General features: G+C 46.9%; 1 protein-coding gene across 1 annotated transcript in view; it reads right to left on the reverse strand.

Moving 5' to 3' along the window:
* Positions 1–17,882, reverse strand: part of LAG3 (lymphocyte activating 3) — a 78,655-nt gene that overhangs the window by 13,947 nt on the left and 46,826 nt on the right. The window contains exons 5-6 of the mRNA XM_078650412.1: positions 5,456–5,794; positions 3,624–3,914 (exon numbers count right to left, since the gene is read on the reverse strand). Coding sequence (XP_078506538.1) covers positions 3,624–3,914; positions 5,456–5,794 — 630 coding nt within the window. The remainder of the gene's footprint in view (positions 1–3,623; positions 3,915–5,455; positions 5,795–17,882) is intronic.

Genomic DNA, 17,882 nt, shown 5'->3' on the forward strand with positions numbered 1-17,882 from the left:
AGACCGAGGATGGCGAGGTTGTCGAGCAGGGTGATGGTGTTGCGGTTGTTGTTGTTCTCCAGGTGGAAGTTGATGTCCCCCAGGAGGATGTAGTCGGCGGAGGGGAGGGCATGCGGGCTGATGAAGTCGGCGATGTCTTCGCTGAATTGTGTGCGTGGTCCCGGGGGTCGGTAGATCAGGGTGCCTCTGAGGGTGGTTTTGGGGTCCGTGTGGATCTGGAAGTGCAGGTGTTCGGCGGTTGTCAGGGTGTCGTCGGTGTTGATCTTGATGCGGATGGTGTCCCTGTAGATGATGGCGAGGCCTCCTCCAGTCTGGTTGTCGCGGTCTCTTCGGGTGATCTTGTAGCCCTCTGGGATGGCGATGGCGATGTCGGGCGCTGAAGAGTCGTTCATCCAGGTTTCCGTGAGGAAGGCGACGTCAGGGGCTGTGGTGTCGAGGAGGTTCCAGAGTTCGATGGCGTGTCTGTGGACGGAGCGGGTGTTGAGGATGATGCACTTCAGGTGGTTGTTGCTGGTGTTCGGCTTGGTGGGTGTTGGTGCGGGCCAGGTCCGGATGCAGGTGAACTTGCAGGCGTGGCAGCTGAAGGGTCCGTGGGTTCGTCTCGGGGTGGCTCGGTAGCATCCCGGGATTCGGTCGGTGTTGAGTGCGTTGAGGGTGGCGGCGTCGTAGGTCCGGCGGGTGGGCTGGTGTCTGCGGGACCCAGAGGTCCTGGCACTGGGCGCGGTCCAGGCGCGGACGGGCGCAGACGGGCTTACCTTTGGCGCACCTTCGGCGCTCATTCGGTGCTCCCGCTGCGCGCGTCCGCTGCGCGGTCGCTCCGGGGGCGTCATAAGAAGGGAGCCGGTAGGGAGGCTCTGCGGGGAGGCGGGATCGGGCCAACCAATCGGCTGGCGGGGGGGCGGGGCCGCGGGCTGGCAGCGGCGGGAAAATGAAGTCGGCTTGGTGGGCGGCCCTGCGGCGTCTGGGGCAGCGGCGGGAAACCAGGAGGCAGAGGCTTGGAGGGCGGCCCTGCGGCGTCTGGGGCAGTGGCAGAGAAACCAGGAAGGCAGCGGGCAGCAGGTAGGCAGAGGGGGCGACCAGGCCAGAGGCGCAGTGGTCGCCTCTCCTGTTTGCAATTTGGAATGCGATGTTAAAACCATTATGTAATTCAGAAAGGTTTAACCAAATTGCAAAATGGGTCTAGTGCACGGCAGACTTCACTATGAGGTTGCAAAACCTGTGATTTTAGGAATCATAGATTTTTTTGTGTCTTTAAAATGGTTTCATACATCTCTCCCAGGGTCCAATAGGCCGAAAGCACAGGGCAAAACGTTTTGAGAGATGTGCATTTTCCGCCAGAGAGAAAGGCAAAAACAGAGAATAAAACATGTAAAAATAAGAAAACAGCGATAAATGGAGAAAGCAGGGATGTAAAAGAACCTACAAGAGGGATGTAAAGTAAAGGAAGTGTAGGTTGGTAGAAGACAGAGTTTTGAGATGGAATCAAGCTCAGTCAGACTTGGTAGTTGGCAGCGCTCTTAAGAAAAACGTTGGCCAGATGCACCTAATTATTATTAATTTGTTTTTGCAAAGTAAGCACTGTAGGCTAGACTTATGTATGTTAATTTTATTTAATTTATTTAGCTATCTTAGTTCTGCAGGAGTACGGAGGAGGGAGTACCAGGCAGACCGCTATTTTAAAAGAAACATTGATTTAGGTTATAGTGTTAGGAAATGCTCTTTCTAATTGCTGTTTTGTTATCCACTAAGGAAGTTGAACGAGATCCATGTAAGTGGCAGCACCTCACCTGTCATGCAAATCCCTGAAGGGAGGAGGGAACTCTTCCATCACACTTACTTCTACCAAACCCACCTGGGCCATAATTATGCATCGGATGCAGTGTCTTGGTTTGCACCACTGCGTACCCACAACTCGATATGTCTGGCACAAACAGGGATAGCACCTGATTCCACTTAAAAATGCACCATCACCTGCGCAGCCGCAAACGCGGGACAGTTCCTGCCTACACTGAGAAAAGCACATTGGTGAAAGACAGGGCCGCAGTTTGAAACTCTGGGTCTGTCTTCTGACGGGAAATGTACAGCCCTCACTGTGGAGGTGGGAGGGAGGGACACCAGATCCCCTACACAGGGGCAGCATGTAACTGTACCCTCCAAAGGGACGGTGACTGAGGAGGACCCCTACCAAAGAACAAAATTGTATCAACACACCCATTGTTGGTGACATTCAGTGCTTAATTTGAGCAGGGTTTTTCCGGTGCTAAGCACCGGCACTTAATTGGTTTCCGGTGATCGGCACCGCCACTTAATTGTCAACACCATACTTAGAACAGTCCACCACATGGTGGCGCTGCTCATCTAATTTAGAGATGAGCAAAACAACGGTAGTCTAGGAATACAATATACATTAAAATTGCTAATACCTGCCTCCCCAGCCATTCCTTTAGCTTTGGGGACCTGGAATAATCTGAACTGTCATATTTACATGCGAGAGAGATGGTTAGTAGTTGTTTTGGCAGCGATGACAAGGGCGATGGGTGGTGCAAGCTGCAGGGGCCTCCTGGTTAGAGGCCTGGCACTTAACATTTGACAAATTAAGCACTGGTGACACTCTTTATGGATTTCAATCCAATAACAGAGCTGTGTTATATCTAGACACACTCCTCCCCTACATGCTTGCTTCTCTGCAGTGCAGCTGATAATTAATTGGAAAGAAAAGATCTGAGAACCAAGCCCCTGCATGTTGCTCCCTTTGCCTCTCTTGGCCTCCGTTTGCCGCGTACCCACACGCCCGGCTGCTCATTGCAGCACCAGTTTCTGATATACTTTCATCTTATCAGCCTCACTCCCAGTCCATGATTGCTAAACATGTTGATATCTTTGCATGTCAAGTCTAGGCAGTTCACATGAATTAACCAATATCCCTGGTCACCAAATCAATAAGTCTCCATTGGATTTCCTTGAGAAGCCTCTGTCCTTTTACAAATACATCTGTCACCTGCTACTCCAGGATGTTGCTGCTATGGAAGAATCATCTTTAGCAACATCTGCAACACCATTAAGCTTGAGGCTGTTGTCAGCGTTGCTCTGTTTTTAATGTCTAAACTTTTACGTTATAGACCACCAGCTTTTCCCTTGGGTTTTGGGCCTCATCTGGATGAGATGCCCAAAGGCTTATTTTATCAACACTTATAACACGCCTGGCCTCTATTGTCTAAAGCTATGAAGCCTCTGAGGTGTTCGCTGCCATGGTTTAGGCCCGCCATAGCTTTATCAAAGAAGTTTGTGTCTTTTTGCCACATCCCATCAACAAAGAATCTGCTATTTTAGTGATATGTCAAAAGGGTAGCAGACCTGGGATAGACGTATGAGTTAAGGTGGGATTGTGGGTGTCTACTCCCCGAACCACTGAGTACCATGTTGTGCAAGATACATGGCCCCCTGGACATCAACTTCAATTTACTAAAACCTCTAAGTCTTAATTAGGCAACAGAGTTTCAGTAAAATATAGGACATTATAAAAATCATTCCCTTAGGCCAGGTATCAGGACACTGGATTGAAAGACCAGATTGCCAGCAGCACAGAAGCAGATGCTAGACCTGTATAGATGAACACTAGTTACCTGTGACCTGTAGCTCATATGCTGCCTCTGCCACTGATGTGTTTCCGGCAAAAATGGTGCAGATCCAGGTGCCGGCATCCTCTTGTGACACAGGTGAGAGCTCCAGCAGGGGGCCAGTGTGCTGTTTCCTTTGTGTCCACCTCTCAGTGTGGCCAGCCTTCGTCTCCTCACCATTGTTAATGGGAGTCAGGTGAGTCCAGCTGTACTGTTCGTTCCCAAATACCTCACTAAGGACACAGTTCAACCGCACTAGGGTGCCTTCCCGGGCCAATCCTGGTGTCTCGGACGTGACTTGAGAGAAAGCAGAAAAACAGATATTAGAAAATATTCTACCTTTCCACCTCCCATTTCTCTTTCAATCTGTTTCTCCCTTTATTTTCCATTTTTTTTAGCCACCAAATTCAAACCTTTATTTTTATCATGGTATGTCCCTCTTTCTAGCCACCCTTCTAAGTATCTCTGAATTTCTTCATCTACATGTCCCATCCCTAAGTCTTTTCTGTCTTACACTTGGGATTCGCATTATTCCTGACACCAATAACCAATCCTTTCAATAATTCCACCAATACCAGCTCATTACATCTTCCTCTTATCCCATTACTGTTGCCACAACTAACTCCAAATCCCGTCTCCCATCACACGAACACTGCTTCAGCTTCCTGGCTTCTTTCCCACTCCTAGCACATCTTCAACGTCCTGGCACATGGGACACTCCTAACACTACTGCAACATCCTGGCTCCTATCCCACTTCTGACACCACTGCAGCACCCTGGATTCTCACCCAATCCTTGCACGACTTCAACATCTGGCCTTGTGTTACACTTCTGATGCAACTTCAGCACCTTAGCTCCTCTCCCACTCCAAAACTACTTCCACATACTGGCACGGTAAACATCGGTTACATCGCGGTGTTTACACCGCAATACCTTTACAACGCGGGTAGTACATCGAAAGTCATTACAATGACTTGCAGTAGATGGCGCTCTAACTTATGGAATAGTATGATATACTATTCCAACACCTTCTCTACTGTACGTAGACTGGAGTTGGAATAGTAAATCATACTATTCCTAAGTCTAGCGCCCTCCAACGCAAGTTGTTGTAACGACTTGCATTGTAATGCCTGCGTTGTAAAGGTATCGCGGTGTAAACACCGCGATGTAACGTCATATATTCTACTGGCACACATACCACTTCTAACACTATGTCAGCAACATGGCCCCTACTCACATTTGATACCACTTCAGCATCCTGTCTTCCCAGGCTTATATTACACTTCTGACACCTCTTTGGGGTGCCGTCTTCTCTCCCACTCCTAAAACAACTTCAAAACCCTGGCTCCTAACCCTTTTTTTGTCACCACTTCAACATCCTGTCCACTCTGCCACTCCCAACACTACTTCAAATTCTTGTTTTCTAACCCAGTCCTAGACTACTGCAACATTCTGGCCGCTAACCCACTTCTAATAAAACTTATGGTCGTATGACGTTACAACACATGCTTTTACCCTGCATGCCGTTGCAACGCAATTTTTTACCCTGACTTGCTGTCGGGGTGCGCTGGATGTTGGAATAGTATGATTTACTATTCCAACTCCAGTCTGTACAACAGTAGGGACGGTGTTGGAGTTAAATCCAACACCTTATACCCCCATACAGCAAGCCATTTGCATTGCAATGGCATGCGGGGTAAAAGCATGTGTTGTAATGCATGCAGTGTGATGGTTGTTTCCCACCACTTATACATCCTGGCTTGTATCCCACTTCTCACCCCAGTTGGTCATCTTAACTCCAACCTGCCCCTGCCACCCATCCTTCCATTCTAACTCACCTTTTACCAGCACCAGCCTAATGTTTCTAGTGAGCTGCCACCTGTGGAAGGTGAGTCCGCATTGGTAAAGCCCGGCATCGGACTCCCACAGGGAAGAGATGGACAGCGAGTAGTTCCGCCTCTGATGCGCCGAAAGGACGATACGACTGGAGGAGGCTTCCTGCCTCTGTCTGGTCTCATCCGACGTAACAATGGTCCTGCTGCTTCCCTGGGGTGTTGTGTGAGTCCAGTGCACCCTTACATCTCCACTGGGGTCATGCTTGAGGATACAGGGGAGCTCAACGTAGGAGCCCACAGAGGCGTAGATGGTCAGAGGGTCGGAGGTGGGCGCGGCGAAGCCTGAGGGAATCAATACGTGAGAGACTGGGTCATTAGTGGTCTGGTATATGAGGTAAGAAGAGGAGGATTTAGTGGAGAGATAAATAAGGAGACAATAGAAACATATTTAAGGAGTGCCTCTTTTACATTGCCGTTGCCTCAATTTTGTGACGCAGCGATGGCGCAAAAGATGCGTCTTGGTGCGGGGTATTTAGAAGGTGACGCATCTCCCAGATGGGTCACGTTGTAAAGCCCTGCGCCAGAAGGAGGCGTTCCATCGCAGGGGGGGGGGCATTCCGGCGCAGGAACGCTTTCCAAAAGTGGCTGAGTGAAATCTACAAGATTTCACTCAGTCACTTTTGGGCCCAAGCTGCAACAAAACCCTGCGCCTGCTTGAAGCAGGTGTAAGGATTGACGCAGCATTGTGGAGATAGAGCCCCCAGAGCATTGCTGAAGCTGCGTCGTACTTGCAATGCAACTCCAGCAATGCGCCGCTTTTACGGCACAGATGCGTCACGCATCTGTGCCGTTTTTGCCCCCTGGCGCGCCGCATTATAAATGCGTCGCATCCAGGGTGGCGGAGCTGCGGCGCACAATAACTGGCGCATCCCTACTGATACGCAGGGATGCGCCAGTTATTGTAAATCTGCCCCTAACAGTTTGGCATTTCCTTCTAACGTACAGGCCCAAAGTGAGAAAGAGTAATGGATAAGTGAGGAAGCAGATACCGCATAGACATAAAAGAAAGAGAAGAGGGGGTCGGTCGCAGGAGGGGAGAGGCTGAGTCGATAGTGAGAAAGAACTAAACATGAATTAAAATAGAGGGAAAGAGGAAGATAGGAGTAGAGAGAAATGTACAAAAAGTGCAGATGTATACAATCTGCCCAAACCCATGAACTGGGGTTATGGTGAATTTTAGAAAAACAAAGACAAAATGTTTCCTGCAAGTTACTGCCATCTAGTGAAATGTGTTAAAATTACAATTTTCAATCCTCATTCTTTTCCAGTGATATTTTTAAAGCGTGAAAAAATGGTTTATTTGCAACAAATAAATGAGGGAAGATTTTGCATTAGATATTACTTCACCAGGAGCTTGTGCTGTGCAGAGCCCTGGGGCACCTCTATCCTAGAATGCCATGCACCAGCACTAAGGCATCCTCAGGGCTGTCACGATGGACCTTCATCTTGACTTGCATCCCGCAGACCCCCAAGGACTGAGATATCATCTATCAAGCTCTCACAATGCTCCTCTCTTCTGCCTCCGGTCTGCACTCATCCTCCAGCTCTAAAACATTCAAGGAGCTCCATGAATGCACGTCTGGCCGAAATTACACCAGGTTGTTTTAGCCCAGTAAAACGAGATGCACAATGTTCTCTCAAAGACACTTCTCAGTAGACCAGGTCTACCCGTCTCTTGAGCTGCGGTATCCACTCGAAACTCTGGGAGCGGATATCAACAGAGATCTTAAAACACGTCTCGATGCTTGGTACTCACAACTCCCCTCTACCCCGGCCTGCCTTCGACGCCATGTTTGGGACAGCCACGGAACTCTCGCTCACAAACACCATCCGATCACAAGAGATCACCGTCATCTCCTACGCTGATGGCACAGAACTCCTACTCTCCATGGCGGATAAGACAAGCACCACCAGAACCAACTTCACCAACTGCATGACCATGGATGTGAACCAACTGTCTGAAGCTCAACTCCAACAAAACCTCCGGAAACACTTGTCTTCGGCACCAAGACCTCCCCATGGGACTCCACCTTGTGGCCATTGGAGCCACAAGGAGCTAAGAACAACACCCACACACCACACAATAAATCTAGGAAGCATCCTAGACAACAAGCTCAACATGATGGCTCAAGTCAATGTGATGTGCGCCTCCCGCTCCCACATCCTATGCCTGCTGTGAAAGATCCTCAAATGTTTGCCTCAGCACACTAGAACTGTCACACATGCACTCATCACCAGCAGGATGGTTTATGGCAACACTCTACACTGCAATCTCCAACCAACTCCTACACAGGCCATCCAGCACAACACCGTAAGACTCAGAATGCTTTACTGGCTCCCCATTCACAAGCACAGTTAATTCACTTTTCACACACACATGCAAAGCCCTACACAACAAAGGACCAGAATATCTGAACATCCGCATGCATTTTCACCAACCCACCAGACAACTACGCTATGCCTCACTCTCACTCGCACACAATCCCCGCATCCGCAAAAGCAAAGCTGGAGGTAGCTCATTCTCCTACATCCTGCCCAAGACATGTGAGAACCTTCCTCAACACACCAGAGTCTCCTCCTCCTCACTTCTTGAGTTCTGCACGAAGCTGAAGACCCGGCTTTTCATATAAGCACCTTGCGATCACACACATACACACCTTGCCCAAGTGCCTGGATACCCTCTTGGGTGATTAGTGCACTCTACACATCAACATAACATAACAATATAACAATACACCTCTATCTTAGCTGTTAGTATTTACTTGTATCCCAGGATTGAGGTAAACCTCGCAGCTCTCATGCACGCTACAGTTCTTGTGATTGAGGACGCTGAAACAGACAGCAGCGAAGACACGAGAAGTTTGTGGCTCGCTTTTAAGTGAACTTGCACACATGTTAGCATGATGTTCACCCAAGTCATGCTGTCTGCACATAACTTCAATGTACACAAAATAAATACAAATTCAATACCATGTTTTTAAAAAACGATGGAGCTCTCCCAATGCACCTCCTCTATCCGGACCTACATTGTGCTTCTGTCAACACTGAGCTGATGAGCAACTCGACTCACTTCTGACCACCAGTAAGAAAGTCTGTCCCATCAGTGAGACATCCGCAGAGATCCCACAAACGGGAAACATCCTTTACAACGAAACTTTTACAACACAGTGCTTTTACAACGCAGGTTTTACAACGAAAACCATTACAATGCATTGCACTGGGGGGCGCTCTAGGATAGGGAATAGTTTTAATTTACTATCCAACACCTTCCCTACTATCCACGGGGACTGGAGTTGGAATAGTAAATTAAACTATTCACTATCCAGCACCCCAAAGCGCTATGCGTTGTAACAGCATGTGTTGTAAAAACTGTGTTGTAACAGCATGCGTGGTAAAAGCATGCGTTGTAATGTCATACATCCCCCACAAACACCTCACTTCTGCCCTGTAGTAGGAGCTGGTACCCCACTGGTGGGATATCTGCAGATCTCTCAGAATTCACTTCACTCTGGGGTGCAGTCTGCACCTGCACCCCACAGGTGAGACTTCCATAGAGCCCTCTCAGCACACCTGTATCCTTACCAGTAATGCCCAGAGCCCCTCAGCATTGAGAGGTCTATAAAGCTTACAGTTCTGAGACATGTTCCCACCTCTCATGATACACTTTTATCCTGATTTTCTGCAGCACTGAGAGCTCTCGGAATGTGTTCTTACCCTAGAACCAAACTATGCAGAGTCCCCACAGTGGGTGTCCATGCTGGCCTGCAGTAAGAATGAAATACTGTCATTGTACTGAGACATTCAGGGGGCTCTCCCACTCACCTCTATCCTGGAATGCATGTATGTCTCAGCCTGAGATAAAGGCAGAGCTCTCAAAAGGCATCTCTGTCCCTACTGAGGGAACCACCTGTAAGTCGACTGCAGGACACACTTCCCTGACATTCCAAGGTGAGCCCTGGCTTGAAAACCCAACTTTTAGAAATGTGCTTTATTTGTCCTTCAAAAGTAGGGGCGTGTCCTCAAAAGTCAGGGTCATTGCCCAAAAGAACTGGAAAACGCTCTGCCTTTCCCTAGTCCTGGACATATCACTGCACACTGACACTGTGCACCACTGCCTCAATATTGAAATATTGAAACAACTCTCCCTGTGTACTTGTATCCATTACTACCCCTAGATGGAGGAATTAACATAGGACCCGATTCACAGAACTAACTTAAGAGAAAATCCTAAACTTACTACCATTTTGGTATTCACAGAAGTTAGGACTCCTCACTTTAGGACTCCTAAATGCCTTCTGTGAATACCGAAAGTCTTAAAGTTAGGATTTTTCTCAGTTTAGGAGTAGTAAAGTTAGTACTCCTAACTTCTGTGAATACGGAAAAGAGTAAGTGCCTTCTGTGAATACCAAAATGGTAGTAAGTTTAGGATTATGTCTTAAATTAGTTCTGTGAATCAGGCACATAGTTCTCACAATGCCCCTCCAACGAAACCTACACCGAGCATCGCTGTTCCAATACAAAGATATTCATAGAGCTCTCATAATGCACCTCTATCTAAAATTAACCCAGCATTACTATTCCAGTACACAGACATTCAGAGAGTCCTTACAGAGCACTTCTACTCTGAGCTCCACTATCTATCTGTACCCCATTACAGAGGCATCCACAGACCTCTCACTGTGCACCGCTCTCGGCCTGCACCGTGCATTGCTATTCCAGTGCACATATATTCACAGAGCTCTCACAATGCACCTCTGTCCTGAATTGCAGAGTGTGCTAGCATCTCAGCATTGAAATGTCCCCAACGCTCTCACAATGCACCTCTATTCTGACTTGTAACCTGAGGATAACACGTTTCAATCCTAAACAAGCTGACCTCTTATGGGCTTACCAGGAGCGTAATGTCGGCTTTCAGCCCGCCCACTGCTTAACATTGGTTGCCTTTATTGTCACTCTCATTTACTTGTTTTTTATTTGTTGGCTTGGTTGCCTCTTCTTGTGTTTGTCTCTCCCCTATAGTGTATAACATTTGCCACCTTTTTGTTTGGCTGACTTGTATCCCTCCACTGCTTACTTTAAGGAAAATACATTTTTTTCATATCCATGAGAGTGGATGTGTTTTCCAGCTCTCTCCCAAACTAGCATTCCACTCCATGCTCTGTGTGGCTCTCTCCTTCGTGTGCTGCTTGCCTTCTCTCCCATGTGCTTCTTCCCGCCACACTCAATATTTCCCATGCTCCATATTGCTCTCTGCATCATGTGCATCTGACCCCACTCTCTCTCGTGCCGTTTTCCCCTCCAATTGGTCCCCCACCCGCTTTTCTGTTGTCCCCCCGCAGAGCCCTTTTTTCTATTTCACTTTTTTAAGACGCTACTGACCCCACCATCTTTAAAAAATCACTTTCATGCTACTCTAAGTACACTATGGCTTTGCCAGTGCTTTTTGGTGGTATGTACAATATCTGCAAGATGCTGTGCAGCATGGCCAAAAGTAAATAAATGTGCTACGTTGTGGGCGCGTGCATGCGTGATGAAGTGCCCGCGCATGCGCACCTAAAACGTGAATGCAGGTGCATTTTTTTTAATTATTTACAGATCTGCGAATAAAAAATTTAAAAAGGAGTAGAACGAAAACACTTTTTTAAGGCAGAGGGGCCCGCAGCAGTTTGCTGCCTGTTCCACTCCAAAATAAAGAAATAAATAAAAAGAGCGTGGGAAACGGGATGCGGTGGGAAAGGGCAAAAGCAACACAAGAGTGAGACCAACACGGAGGCGAGCGGGGACGCACACAAGCCAGAAAGCAACACGGAGAGTCGGGTTGGTAACAAGGTTTTTTTTTTTTTTTAATAAATAATTTTTATTGGCATTTAAAAAAAACAAATAACAGCACAGTAATATCTATTGCGAGTGTAGCTTAACATCCATTACTTATGCATCTTGCCATGGAGTACAAGGGTGGGAGTTTTGTGTGGGAAAGCTTGCAAAACAAGGGAGACAGAAACACAGACCATAAGGGTCAGGTTTTTGATGGGAAAGAAGCACACAAGGGAGAGAGCTGGAAAACAAATGCACTCGCAACGAGTGCTTGAGCAAAAAGAAAAATGTAGGGGCATATTACCAACAAGTAGCGATATTTATCGCTAAATAGGCTTAGCGATAATTTTATTATCGCTGAGCATCGCCGGAATTTATCGCTGAGATAACGTGCTACTAGCAACGTTTATCTCCAAAATGATAAATTTTCAGGTGATAGCGGCGAAATGCGTGAATATCGCTGAGAATACAGCAATATTCACGCATTAGCGACGAAATGCTCTTAGCCATGTTATGCACCTCCCATTGGATAACATGGCTAAGAACTGGTCTGGGCAGGTGTTAGTTTTGGGAGATTTTCGCGCTTAGCGCGAATATTTCTAAAGCTACGCCTGTGTTGGTAATAGGCGATAGCGAGGTTAGCGACTGCTTTCAGTCGCTAACAGGTTGGGTACGCCCTCTTTGCATGTCATTAGCGATAAATATCGCTGACACGCAAAGCGGGCCCCAAACCGCTCGCTATCACCTACAAGCTGTCGCTAACTGCTGTTAGCGACAGCTTGCTAATAGGGTGATAGAATTATCCCCGCTTAGCGGCCGAAAACGCCCGCTAAAGCGGCGATAATTACCTATCGCCACCCTTGGTAATATGCCCCGTAGTTCCATAAAAGTGAGGAGTGGAAGGATAGAAGCCAGCATATAAGAGAGATGGTAAAGAGGCTATGCTCCAGGTGAGGGACAAACACAGCTGGACAAGCTAGGACAAGGAAAGCCCTTGAATAAGAAGTAAACAAAAGAGAGTGACAATAAAGTCAACCAATGGTAACCAAGAGGATCACTGTAACCCCTATACATTGTAGGTAAACCCACCATAAGTCTTTTGCAACCAGCTGGCTCTGTCTGTTAGGCTTGATCTACAAAATGTCTCTGCGTCATTTTGCAGACATGTGCATTCCTCATCACATATGCACACACATGAAATGACAGGGCTACCAGTAATGTCCACATCATTGTGCCTTTTTTCCTTTTTCTTTTGGTCGACAATATAAAGCATTGCTAAAAGGGGTTGGCAAAGCCAATAGTTCCCGGAGATGAGTCCTATTGGCTTTGTCAATACTTGCATTCTTTTGAGGTCATTGAAACAAGTTCCATTGAGCTGGGAGAAAAGAACACCCTTTGTTAACATCTTCAATGCAATTTAGGTGATGCATTATACACATTCCATCTATTTCATCTTTATAGTCTACATGCTTATTTAATGCATTGTATTGAATGGATTAAAATGTATCTCCATCTATCATAAAACAAGGAATTCTATGTGGTTTATGGACAGAACCTAGCATATGCTGGTGAAACCACCCAATACACTCACTAATTGCTGACGTGTTTATGTGTAGCCAACAGGTGATTCGTTCGCAGGGGCCGTTGCTGACAGGCAGAAGCAGAGAGGAGTGATTGGCTGGGCACTTTAAAGTGCGCATGTCTCTTTGGCCGGCCTTCTTGTGACGGCCATCTAGACATGCGCACTTTAAACCTCTCAACCCAGCTGTCCGAGCAAAGTTCTCCAGTGCTCTTTGGAGCGCAGGGAGAGCCTGCTCCATCCAATCCTGGCACTGCTCTCATGCTGGTTAACAGTTTGAGAGCTGTGCCAGCATTGGTTAGGGAAGTTACTGGTCCCGAGAAGAGAAGAACATTGGGACGTAGCAAGGACGTGCAACAAGATAAGTGTGTTTTATTTCATTTTTAAAATATATTTCATGTATATTATTCGCTAAATCGCCAACATGCATTACATTACCGTTTTAAAGTTAAACATTTAGCTTTAAAACGATAATGTAATGCATGTCGGCATGAATTTCGTTTGTATATTTTTGCCCCCATCTGCCTGCCTCCCCCTTTCCCCAGCTGGCAGCCACCATTGTTCGCTCGAATCCCAGGAGATTTACTGATGGGTTGAGCACCTGCTGCTGAGATCTATGTATATCGGTATATCCTGTAGGTTACAGTCAGACTTTGACGTGAGTCACAGGTTTAAGCCCCAGTTAGATAGCTCATAGGGTTAGTGTGCCTATGAGATATATGTGTGAACTACAGAAACTTCTTTTAAATCCCAGCTGGGTTAAATCGACATTTCATCCTTCCAGGGTTGACAAAACAGTGTTGATGATGAAAGACAAGAAGTGAAATATTTATCTCTGTGCTAACTGTTAAAAGAGGTTCAGAGGCTAGCACGGCTAAATAAACAGAGCCTTCCCTGCTAAAACAAGCAGCAAACACAGCATAAGTACAGTGGGTCCATGTTCCTTAAAATCCTGACCCTTTTTTACATAAAGTACAGAAAACTACACTGATTATTCTATCTTACTGCATCAGATTTTGTTGTAGCAATTGTACAGTGCTTCGTATCCCTTCTGAGGTCCTAAAGCACGTTTTGGACAGTTAAGTTAGTACTTATTGGTATTTCATTTTCGGGGGTAGGTTTAAGAAATTGCCACGCAGTGCAGCGCATAACAGGGAAAGCGCAGGAATGCGCCACTTTTAAGTCAATATGGCGCATCCCTACCTTTTCCCCTGCGATGGTGCCTTATTGGGATCTGTGGGGCCGATTCACAGAACTAACTTAAGACAAAATCCTAACTTACTACATTTGGTATTCACTGGAGTTAGGATTTTGTCTTAAGTTTGTCTTAAGACCAACTTAAGACAAACTTAAGACCAACTTAAGACAAAATCCTAACTTAAATCTATCTTAAGTCTGTCTTAAGTCTGTCTTCAGTTTGTCTTAAGTCTTTCTTAAGTCTGTCTTAAGTCTGTCTTAAGTCTGTCTTCAGTTTGTCTTAAGTCTGTCTTAAATCTTTCTTAAGTCTATCTTAAGTCTGTCTCAAGTCTGTCTTCAGTTTGTCTTAAGTCTGTCTTAAGTCTTTCTTAAGTCTATCTTAAGTCTGTCTTAAGTCTGTCTTAAGTTTGTCTTAAGTCTGTCTTAAGTCTTTCTTAAGTCTGTCTTAAGTCTGTCTTAAGTTTGTCTTAAGTCTGTCTTAAGTCTTTCTTAAGTCTATCTTAAGTCTGTCTTAAGTCTGTCTTAAGTTTGTCTTAAGACAAACTTAACACAAAATCCTAACTTCTGTGAATACCAAAAGTAGTACCTTTAGGATTTTGTCTTAACTCCTTCCGTGCGGCCGCGATTACCCCCGTGTCCGGCAGCCGCACGAACAGGGCGGGGCCGTGACGAACCCCAGCCGTCATCAGCACACGAGCACCGTGGAGCGTGACGGCTGGGGTTCGTCACCAGCATGGAAGGGGTTAAGTTAGTTCTGTGAATCGGGCCCCTAGCGCCAACGAAGGTACCCTTGGACCATGGTGCAAGGGTGCCTGCGTTGCATGCTGGATTGTTTTTGTGCGGGCGCCTTCTTGCACAACATCAATCCTGAGAGGCATTTTCCTCTTTCTGTGTGCGCTGCAGAATGCAGTACATATACAAAGAGGATGTAACGAGGAGAAATACAGATATTTCTTCTTTTTACGCCTCCCCTGGGAAGGGGTATCTTTTTTGGAGCATTCCCAGGTTTACCAATGCTGGTAAATACGGGAATGCATCAAAATCCATAGGAGCTGCGTGGGAACACCCACACAACACCCATGGGCGGATGTATGACGTTACAACGCATACTTTTACAACGCATACCTTTACAACGCATTTTTTACAACGCAACATCCATTGCAACGCATTCCATTACAACGCATGCCATTACAACACATTTTTAAAAACTACATTTACAACGCATTCCATTACAATGCATAATACCTTTACAACGCATAACATTACAACGCATAACATTACATTGCATGTTTGGTAAGTATTGGATAGCGTAGGGGTAAGAATTACTATTCTAACTCCAGGGGGTGCAACAGTAGGGTAAGTGTTGGATAGTGTAGGGGTAAAAATTACTATTCTAACTCCAGGGGGTGCAACAGTAGGGTAAGTGTTGGATAGTGTAGGGGTAAAAATTACTATTCTAACTCCAGGGGGTGCAACAGTAGGGTAAATGTTGGATGGTAATGTTATGCGTTGTAATAGTATGCGTTGTAATGACATGTGTTGTAGTGGTGTGCGTTGTAGTGTCATGCGTTGTAATGGTTGTGTTGTAATGGCATGCGTTGTAATGGATGTTGCGTTGTAAAAGTTTTGTTGTAATGGTGCTGCGTTGTAAAAGTTGTGTTGTAAAGGTTGTTTCCCCCCATGGGCTGCTTCCCAGGGGAGAGTAAAGCAACGCAGCGATGTGTGCTGCATTGCTTTACTCCAGTCTTATGGAGCTCCGCAGGGCCACGCAAAGTGGCCTTGCATGGCTGCATAAATCTCACTTAAGATTTGCGTCATGCGTGTACTATGTTGCGTGGTGCAAAAGCGACACAAACCTGGTCATAAATATGCCCCTTCATTTCCATGGCGTGTGAACTCCTCTGCCTAACCACCACAAGTGTCCATTACCTACTCATACAGTATACATAAATGAATGAAATCTTATCTCATGACAAAAATAATGAAAGAACAAGCATTAGAAATGCAATCGGGCTCGGATTTATTTGAGTTAGAGCTAATGGCATTGTAAATGGCAATGTCTTTTCGCCATGTGTTATGGAGTGTGTGCATGTGGTGTGTAGTGGAATTATGTGCGTTAGATTGGAATTGTAGCAATGGTGGCATGCTGTGCTTTACATGAATATGTTTAAAAGTAAAGTGTACCATACTGAGATTGCTACAATAGTTAATTGTGGATGCGTTAACAATTGATGCGTGCACTGATGCCTGGTGGTGTCTGTGCCTGTAGAAATTGTGCAATGATGGCTGGTGGTGTGTGTGCCTGGTGGAAGGGTGCACTGACGGCTGGTGGGTGTTTGGCACCTGCTACGTCACACTGGTGCCACTGCACCTGCTGCACTAATGATAGCTATACCACACTGGTGCCACTACACCTGCTCCACTAATGATAACTATACCTCACTAGTGCCTCTGCACCTGCTGCACAATGGTAGCTACGCTACACTGGTGCCACTGCACCTGCTCCAGTAATGATAGCTATACCACACTTGTGCCAGTGCTGGTACCACTCCACCTGCTCCACCAAAGATACTTACACCACACTGGTGCCACTGCACCTGCTGCACAATGGTAGCTATGCCACAGTGGTGCCACTGCACCTCCTGCACAAGGGTAGCTATGCCACACTGGTGCAACAGCACCTGCTGCACAATTGTAGCTATGCCACACTGGTGCCACTGCACCTGCTGCACAATGGTAGCTACGCCACACTGGTGGTACTACACCTGCTGCACAATAATAGCTAAGTAACACTGATAACACCTCACCTGCTCCACGAATGGTAACTACGCCACACACTGGTGCCACTGCACCTGCTGCACAATAATAGCTAAGCAACACTACCACTGCACCTGCTCCACCAATGGTAGCTACCACTCACCGGTACCACTGCACATGCTGCACCAATGATAGCTATGCCACACTGGTGCCACTGCACCTGCTGCACAATCATAGCTAAGTAACACTGATAACACTACACCTGCTACACAACGCCATCTACCACACACTGGTGCCACTGCACCTGCTGCACAATCATAGCTAAGCAACACTACCACTGCAACTGCTCCACCTATGGTAGCTACCACACACTGGTACCACTGCACCTGCTGCACTAAACTGGTACCACAGCACCTGCTCCACCAATGGTAGCTACGCCTACGCCACACTGGTACCACTGCACCTGCTCCACCAATGGTAGCTACGCCTACGCCACACTGGTACCACTGCACCTGCTCCACCAAATATACTTACACCACACCGGTACCACTGCACATGCTGCACCAATGATAGCTATGCCGCACTGGTGCCACTGCACCTGCTGCACAATCATAGCTAAGTAACACTGATAACACTGCACCTGCTACACAACGCCATCTACCACACACTGGTGCCACTGCACCTGCTGCACAATCATAGCTAAGCAGCACTACCACTGCAACTGCTCCACCTATGGTAGCTACCACACACTGGTACCACTGCACCTGCTGCACTAAACTGGTACCACAGCACCTGCTCCACCAATGGTAGCTACGCCTACGCCACACTGGTACCACTGCACATGCTGCACTAAACTGGTACCACAGCCCCTGCTCCACCAATGGTAGCTACGCCTACGCCACACTGGTACCACTGCACATGCTGCACTAAACTGGTACCACAGCACCTGCTCCACCAATGGTAGCTACGCCTACGCCACACTGGTACCACTGCACCTGCTCCACCAAATATACTTACACCACA

This window comes from Lissotriton helveticus, chromosome 7 (genome assembly GCF_964261635.1).
Source record: "Lissotriton helveticus chromosome 7, aLisHel1.1, whole genome shotgun sequence".
Taxonomy (NCBI): domain Eukaryota; kingdom Metazoa; phylum Chordata; class Amphibia; order Caudata; family Salamandridae; genus Lissotriton; species Lissotriton helveticus.